The 8339-nt window shown below is 42.8% G+C and overlaps 1 protein-coding gene across 1 annotated transcript; it reads right to left on the minus strand.

Moving 5' to 3' along the window:
* Positions 1 to 251: 251 nt before the first annotated feature.
* Positions 252 to 6942, minus strand: LOC120038353 (gap junction beta-4 protein-like). The gene is made up of 2 exons (XM_038984136.1): positions 6553 to 6942; positions 252 to 662 (listed from the first exon to the last, which is right to left on the minus strand). Exons 1-2 carry the CDS (start codon positions 6940 to 6942, stop codon positions 252 to 254), a joined length of 801 nt encoding a protein of 266 aa, XP_038840064.1.
* Between the last annotated feature and the right edge of the window lie 1397 nt (positions 6943 to 8339).

Below are 8339 nucleotides of genomic sequence, written 5' to 3' on the forward strand. Positions count from 1 at the left end.
TTAGACCTTATAGTCCACCCTACATCATATGCTATCTCCTGACCTTAGACCTTATAGTCCACCCTACGACATATGCTATCTCCTGACCTTATAGTCCACCCTACGACATATGCTATCTCCTGACCTTATAGTCCACCCTACGACATATGCTATCTCCTGACCTTATAGTCCACCCTACGACATACGCTATCTCCTGACCTTAGATGGCCAAACTCTCCTCCCATTCCAGCTTCACCGCGTCACATGACCTATTATTTCTTCTTCTCTGATGGCGCCGCCTCCGTCTTGACATTACAGAGGTTCTGAATGGAGGCTGTGTTGGTGGGGTCCTCCCTGACAGACAACTTGGATCTCGACCTCCGCGTCGTCAACGACGTCGCCTCGAGACTCTCTGCCACCTTCTTCCTGATGCGCTTCTGGATCCTCTTGCAGATGAGGTAGACCATCTCACAGATACACATGAGGATGCAGACAGCTGAGGAGACCACCATGAAGATGGTGAAAATCTTCTTCTCGGTGGGACGGGAGATGTAGCAGTCGACGGTGTTGGGGCAGGGATCCAGGGAGCACTTGGAGAGACGTGGCATGTCGTAACCCTCGTAGACGTAGTAGAGGATGTAGAGGAAGCCGGCGTCGAAGCCCGCCTTGAAGATCAGACTCGCCTACGGGGAGGAGAGAAGATGGAGGATTGGAGATAATATCATAAAGAATCATCATAAAAACATCTTTAATTAAAGAGAACACGCAGGAAATATGACCAGGTCAAATGGTTTCATTCAGATCTATTCATTGAGAGGAGTTAAGTTCCATTCCACTCATGTTGTAATATCCAGAGGTAGAGATTGAGTAGAATTAGATATCGAGATTACAGTCTTTGTTATTATTATTTATTTCACCTTTATTTAACCAGGAAGGCCAGTTGACAACAAGTTCTCATTTACAACTGCGACCTGGCCAAGATAAAGCATAGCAATGTGACACAGACAACAACACAGAGTTACACATTGAATAACATGGAATAAACAATAAACAAGCCAATGACACAGTAGACATTTTTTTATAGAAGAGACCAGACAGGAAATACAGGTTACAGCTATTTTTTTTTTTTCATAAGCATTTCGCTACACCCACAATAACATCTGCTAAATGTGTGTATGTGACCAATACAATCTGATTTTATTTGGCAGGAGTTGCCATTTGACTCCTAAAATACTGTAGGCAGTGAAACACCCTTGGATTTTATTCTCAGTGTCAAAGTAGCCTGTCATTTTGATGATTTGTGCTGTATTAAAAAAGATTGTGCTAAAGTCTCCAGTCATGTAAAATGACATGTTAGCCCCTGTGTGCTTGTCCTCTCCTTGTTCCTGTTTATTACATGTGAGGCCTGTCAGTGCATCGTAGGCTACCATTGAGCTTTAAATAGAACCTATACATTGACTCATATTGTAGTTACATAATCTCTGTCTCTCTCTCTCTCTGTCTCTCTCTGTCTCTCTCTCACTTTCTCTTTCTCTCTCTCTCGCTCTTTCTCTTTCATTCTCTGCCTTTCCCTTTCTCTGTCTCTCTCTTTCTCTGTCTCTCGCTCTTTCTCTTTCATTCTCTGCCTTTCCCTTTCTCTCTCTCACTTTCTCTTTCTCTCTCTTTCTCTGTCTATGTTTTTTAAAAAGGACATTCTACTCCTAAATGAATGGAAATTAAATTATGTTGACACCTTCTGAAATATAATTTTCCCTTTTAAAAGCATTATAACCTGTAGCCCAACTCATGCAGCATAGTGGCTTTAAATAAATAGGCTGAAGCATGGGGTTTCCCTTCGGCGTTTACCTCATTGAAAACATGTCAGTTTTAAAGCTATTTTCCTGCAATTCTACACATTTTGCCATGGGACTGAGAGACAATTTACTATTTTTACAGCGAATTACCTACACTTCTACAAACATGATAACAAACTCAATGGGGGCCCCATGCTATGACATTTATGGACTTTTAAAGCTCAGACACACCGGTCGGATTGTCAAAAGTTTGCCTGCCTGTGAAATATTTGATTCACTCTCCACAATCCCATACTGCCTGTGCCAGCCTATAGCCAAATGTTTAGCTAGCTAGCTAAGGACAATGCACAGACTCGGCAGCTAACTCACAGGTAACTATCAGCAGTCTATTGGTAGTGAGATTCTCGGTGAGTTTCATGCTTAAGATTCTCCCTGATTGTCTAGTTTTTACTTTGGTCGTTGTTCGTTTTCGCAGATGATCTTAATTAAAAATATTTATAGGTCCATTATATTTTCTACATACTTTATATATGGTTTAAGTTGTTTAAGTTTACACGGAAAACATTTTACCATAATGAAAATATAAAGAAATAAATTAATAAATAAATAATAAGAATTATATACAATATCAATGTTTTAATCATATTTGTTTTTGGCACGGCGGCAGAGATTTAGTGAATATAGGGGAAACACTGGTAGGTGGGATTTTAAGAATAACAACTAGACTGGAACACCAACATATAGGTAAAACATGAGTCATTTTTATAACGTAATGTATCATTCCCAATATAGCGTAGACAGACATTGTTGTGGTGTTGAGTACAGTATGTTGGTGTTGTCTGGTGTTGTGTACAGTATGTTAGTGATGTCTGGTGGTGTGTACAGTATGTTAGTGTTGTCTGGTGTTGTGTACAGTATGTTAGTGTTGTCTGGTGGTGTGTACAGTATGTTAGTGTTGTCTGGTGGTGTGTACAGTATGTTAGTGTTGTCTGGTGTTGTGTACAGTATGTTAGTGTTGTCTGGTGTTGTGTACAGTATGTTAGTGTTGTCTGGTGTTGTCTGGTGTTGTCTGGTGGTGTGTACAGTATGTTAGTGTTGTCTGGTGTTGTGTACAGTATGTTAGTGTTGTCTGGTGTTGTCTGGTGTTGTCTGGTGTTGTGTACAGTATGTTAGTGTTGTCTGGTGTTGTATACAGTATGTTAGTGTTGTCTGGTGTTGTGTACAGTATGTTAGTGTTGTCTGGTGTTGTCTGGTGTTGTCTGGTGGTGTGTACAGTATGTTAGTGTTGTCTGGTGTTGTGTACAGTATGTTAGTGTTGTCTGGTGTTGTCTGGTGTTGTGTACAGTATGTTAGTGTTGTCTGGTGTTGTGTACAGTATGTTAGTGTTGTCTGGTGTTGTCTGGTGTTGTGTACAGTATGTTAGTGTTGTCTGGTGTTGTGTACAGTATGTTAGTGTTGTCTGGTGGTGTGTACAGTATGTTAGTGGTGTCTGGTGTTGTGTACAGTATGTTAGTGTTGTCTGGTGGTGTGTACAGTATGTTAGTGTTGTCTGGTGGTGTGTACAGTATGTTAGTGTTGTCTGGTGTTGTGTACAGTATGTTAGTGTTGTCTGGTGTTGTCTGGTGTTGTGTACAGTATGTTAGTGTTGTCTGGTGTTGTGTACAGTATGTTAGTGTTGTCTGGTGTTGTGTACAGTATGTTAGTGTTGTCTGGTGGTGTGTACAGTATGTTAGTGTTGTCTGGTGTTGTCTGGTGTTGTCTGGTGTTGTGTACAGTATGTTAGTGTTGTCTGGTGTTGTCTGGTGTTGTCTGGTGTTGTGTACAGTATGTTAGTGTTGTCTGGTGTTGTGTACAGTATGTTAGTGTTGTCTGGTGTTGTATGGTGTTGTCTGGTGGTGTGTACAGTATGTTAGTGTTGTCTGGTGTTGTATACAGTATGTTAGTGGTGTCTGGTGTTGTGTACAGTATGTTAGTGTTGTCTGGTGTTGTCTGGTGTTGTCTGGTGGTGTGTACAGTATGTTAGTGTTGTCTGGTGTTGTGTACAGTATGTTAGTGGTGTCTGGTGTTGTGTACAGTATGTTAGTGTTGTCTGGTGTTGTGTACAGTATGTTAGTGTTGTCTGGTGTTGTGTACAGTATGTTAGTGTTGTCTGGTGTTGTCTGGTGTTGTGTACAGTATGTTGGTGTTGTCTGGTGTTGTGTACAGTATGTTAGTGTTGTCTGGTGTTGTCTGGTGTTGTGTACAGTATGTTAGTGTTGTCTGGTGTTGTGTACAGTATGTTAGTGTTGTCTGGTGTTGTCTGGTGGTGTGTACAGTATGTTAGTGTTGTCTGGTGTTGTGTACAGTATGTTAGTGTTGTCTGGTGTTGTGTACAGTATGTTAGTGTTGTCTGGTGGTGTGTACAGTATGTTAGTGTTGTCTGGTGTTGTGTACAGTATGTTAGTGGTGTCTGGTGTTGTGTACAGTATGTTAGTGTTGTCTGGTGGTGTGTACAGTATGTTAGTGTTGTCTGGTGGTGTGTACAGTATGTTAGTGTTGTCTGGTGTTGTCTGGTGTTGTGTACAGTATGTTAGTGTTGTCTGGTGTTGTGTACAGTATGTTAGTGTTGTCTGGTGTTGTCTGGTGGTGTGTACAGTATGTTAGTGTTGTCTGGTGGTGTCTGGTGGTGTGTACAGTATGTTAGTGTTGTCTGGTGGTGTGTACAGTATGTTAGTGTTGTCTGGTGTTGTGTACAGTATGTTAGTGGTGTCTGGTGTTGTGTACAGTATGTTAGTGTTGTCTGGTGTTGTTGTGGTGGTGTGTACAGTATGTTAGTGTTGTCTGGTGGTGTGTACAGTATGTTAGTGTTGTCTGGTGGTGTGTACAGTATGTTAGTGTTGTCTGGTGTTGTGTACAGTATGTTAGTGTTGTCTGGTGGTGTGTACAGTATGTTAGTGTTGTCTGGTGTTGTGTACAGTATGTTAGTGTTGTCTGGTGTTGTGTACAGTATGTTAGTGTTGTCTGGTGTTGTGTACAGTATGTTAGTGTTGTCTGGTGTTGTGTACAGTATGTTAGTGTTGTCTGGTGTTGTGTACAGTATGTTAGTGTTGTCTGGTGGTGTGTACAGTATGTTAGTGTTGTCTGGTGTTGTATACAGTATGTTAGTGTTGTCTGGTGTTGTGTACAGTATGTTAGTGTTGTCTGGTGTTGTGTACAGTATGTTAGTGTTGTCTGGTGTTGTGTACAGTATGTTAGTGTTGTCTGGTGTTGTGTACAGTATGTTAGTGTTGTCTGGTGTTGTCTGGTGGTGTGTACAGTATGTTAGTGTTGTCTGGTGTTGTGTACAGTATGTTAGTGTTGTCTGGTGTTGTGTACAGTATGTTAGTGTTGTCTGGTGTTGTCTGGTGGTGTGTACAGTATGTTAGTGTTGTCTGGTGTTGTGTACAGTATGTTAGTGTTGTCTGGTGTTGTCTGGTGTTGTGTACAGTATGTTAGTGGTGTCTGGTGTTGTGTACAGTATGTTAGTGTTGTCTGGTGGTGTGTACAGTATGTTAGTGTTGTCTGGTGTTGTCTGGTGGTGTGTACAGTATGTTAGTGGTGTCTGGTGTTGTGTACAGTATGTTAGTGTTGTCTGGTGGTGTGTACAGTATGTTAGTGTTGTCTGGTGTTGTCTGGTGTTGTGTACAGTATGTTAGTGTTGTCTGGTGTTGTCTGGTGGTGTGTACAGTATGTTAGTGGTGTCTGGTGTTGTGTACAGTATGTTAGTGTTGTCTGGTGGTGTGTACAGTATGTTAGTGTTGTCTGGTGTTGTCTGGTGTTGTGTACAGTATGTTAGTGTTGTCTGGTGGTGTGTACAGTATGTTAGTGTTGTCTGGTGGTGTCTGGTGTTGTGTACAGTATGTTAGTGTTGTCTGGTGGTGTGTACAGTATGTTAGTGTTGTCTGGTGTTGTCTGGTGTTGTGTACAGTATGTTAGTGTTGTCTGGTGGTGTGTACAGTATGTTAGTGTTGTCTGGTGGTGTGTACAGTATGTTAGTGTTGTCTGGTGTTGTGTACAGTATGTTAGTGTTGTCTGGTGTTGTGTACAGTATGTTAGTGTTGTCTGGTGGTGTGTACAGTATGTTAGTGTTGTCTGGTGGTGTGTACAGTATGTTAGTGTTGTCTGGTGTTGTGTACAGTATGTTAGTGTTGTCTGGTGTTGTGTACAGTATGTTAGTGTTGTCTGGTGTTGTCTGGTGTTGTGTACAGTATGTTAGTGTTGTCTGGTGTTGTGTACAGTATGTTAGTGTTGTCTGGTGTTGTGTACAGTATGTTAGTGTTGTCTGGTGTTGTGTACAGTATGTTAGTGTTGTCTGGTGGTGTGTACAGTATGTTAGTGGTGTCTGGTGTTGTCTGGTGTTGTCTGGTGTTGTCTGGTGTTGTGTACAGTATGTTAGTGTTGTCTGGTGTTGTGTACAGTATGTTAGTGGTGTCTGGTGTTGTGTACAGTATGTTAGTGGTGTCTGGTGGTGTGTACAGTATGTTAGTGTTGTCTGGTGTTGTGTACAGTATGTTAGTGTTGTCTGGTGGTGTGTACAGTATGTTAGTGGTGTCTGGTGGTGTCTGGTGTTGTGTACAGTATGTTAGTGTTGTCTGGTGTTGTGTACAGTATGTTAGTGTTGTCTGGTGTTGTGTACAGTATGTTAGTGTTGTCTGGTGGTGTGTACAGTATGTTAGTGGTGTCTGGTGTTGTCTGGTGTTGTGTACAGTATGCTAGTGTTGTCTGGTGGTGTTGTGGTGTACAGTACATGGTAGTATCTCACCAGATAGGTCCACCACAGGCCTCCTCTCTTCTTCCCTGGATTTGCGTACATATGCGACCCTTCATGCATTGCGGTGTACTTGGAATCCTTCTCCTCACGCAACTTGACGTGAGCCACAACCATCAGAGACGGACAGGTGACGAAGATGAGCTGTAGGGCCCACAGGCGGATGTGTGAGATGGGGAAGATGTGGTCGTAACAGACGTTGACGCAGCCTGGCTGGGCCGTGTTACAGACGAAGTCCTTACTCTCGTCTCCCCAGACGCGCTGAGCGGCCACCACAAACACCAAGATGCGGAACACGAAGACCATGGAGAGCCAGACGCGACCGAACACCGTGGAGTATTTATTCACCCCGCTGAGGAGGGACTGCAACCCACCCCAGTTCATCTTGGAAGAGGAGGAGGAGGAGGAAGAGGAGGAGGAAGATGTGGAGGGATGGTGGGGGGGCGATAACCAGTCACTGAAAAACAGAAAACAGAATGGACAGGGTTTCATGGTTTATTACTGTCATGCTGCAAGGTATTTTCTTCTTCTTTAAAGCTCACAGAAATAACAGTAAATACTCAACAGTCTAGAGTGTCTGATGCTGTACAAGACCCTCACTAACTCTGATGTCATCATTAGGCGCACACAGCACAGCACACCAAACAGCATGGGAGCATCATTTAACCCACAACCCAGTCAAGTGCCTCCATCCTCCCCCCAGCTGATCACTATTCTTTCTGATTAAGGTTTTATTATTCCCTTATTTTACCCTCAAGACAACCAGAGGAAAACCTATTATATTTAACATAAATCCGTGCCACTCCATTTAGTATGATATTTGACTTTACGTTACCTTATATTACAATGGCCTATCATCGTACAATATAATATGAATTGTTGCACGTATAGTATCCTACGTTTTGATTGTTTAGTATGATATATTACATTCAACTGCTTTGGTATTATATGCTACGTTAGGTTAAGGGTTAGGGCTAGGTTTAGGGGAAGGGTTAGGGCTAGGGCTAGGGTTAGGGCTAGGTTTAGGGGAAGGGTTAGGGCTAGGGCTAGGGCTAGGGTTAGGGCTAGGTTTAGGGTTATGGCTAGGGTTAGGGCTAGGTTTAGGGGTAGGGTTAGGGCTAGGTTTAGGGGAAGGGTTAGGGCTAGGTTTAGGGGAAGGGTTAGGGCTAGGGCTAGGGCTAGGTTTAGGGCTAGGTTTAGGGTTATGGCTAGGGTTAGGGCTAGGTTTAGGGTTAGGGCTAGGTTTATGTCTAGGGTTAGGGCTAGGTTTAGGGTAAAGGTTAGGGTTAGGGCTAGGGTTAGGGTAAAGGTTAGGGCTAGGGCTAGGGCTAGGGCTAGGGTTAGGGCTAGGGTTAGGGCTAGGTTTAGGGTAAGGGTTAGGGCAAGGTTTAGGGTAAAGTTTAGGGCTAGGTTTAGGGTAAGGGTTAGGGCTAGGTTTAGGGTAAAGGTTAGGGCTAGGTTTAGGGGAAGGGTTAGGGCTAGGGTTAGGGTTAGGGCTAGGGTTAGGGCTAGGTTTAGGGTAAGGGTTAGCTAACATGCTAAATAGTTGCAAAGTAGCTAAAAAGTAGTATGTAGTTTACAAAATTGCTGATTAGCTAAAGTGCTTAATGCGGAAATGCTTCAGTTACTCATGATGCCATTCAAACATGCAACCTTTGTGTTGCTAGACATTAGCATTTTTGCCTTAGAGGGATGACCTTTATCGACTTCCCCATAGTCAGATGAACTTGTGGATACCATTGTTATGTGTCTGTGTCCAGTATGAAGGAAGTTAGAGGTAG

This window comes from Salvelinus namaycush, unplaced genomic scaffold (genome assembly GCF_016432855.1).
Source record: "Salvelinus namaycush isolate Seneca unplaced genomic scaffold, SaNama_1.0 Scaffold2149, whole genome shotgun sequence".
In the NCBI taxonomy this organism is placed as follows: Eukaryota; Metazoa; Chordata; class Actinopteri; order Salmoniformes; family Salmonidae; genus Salvelinus; species Salvelinus namaycush.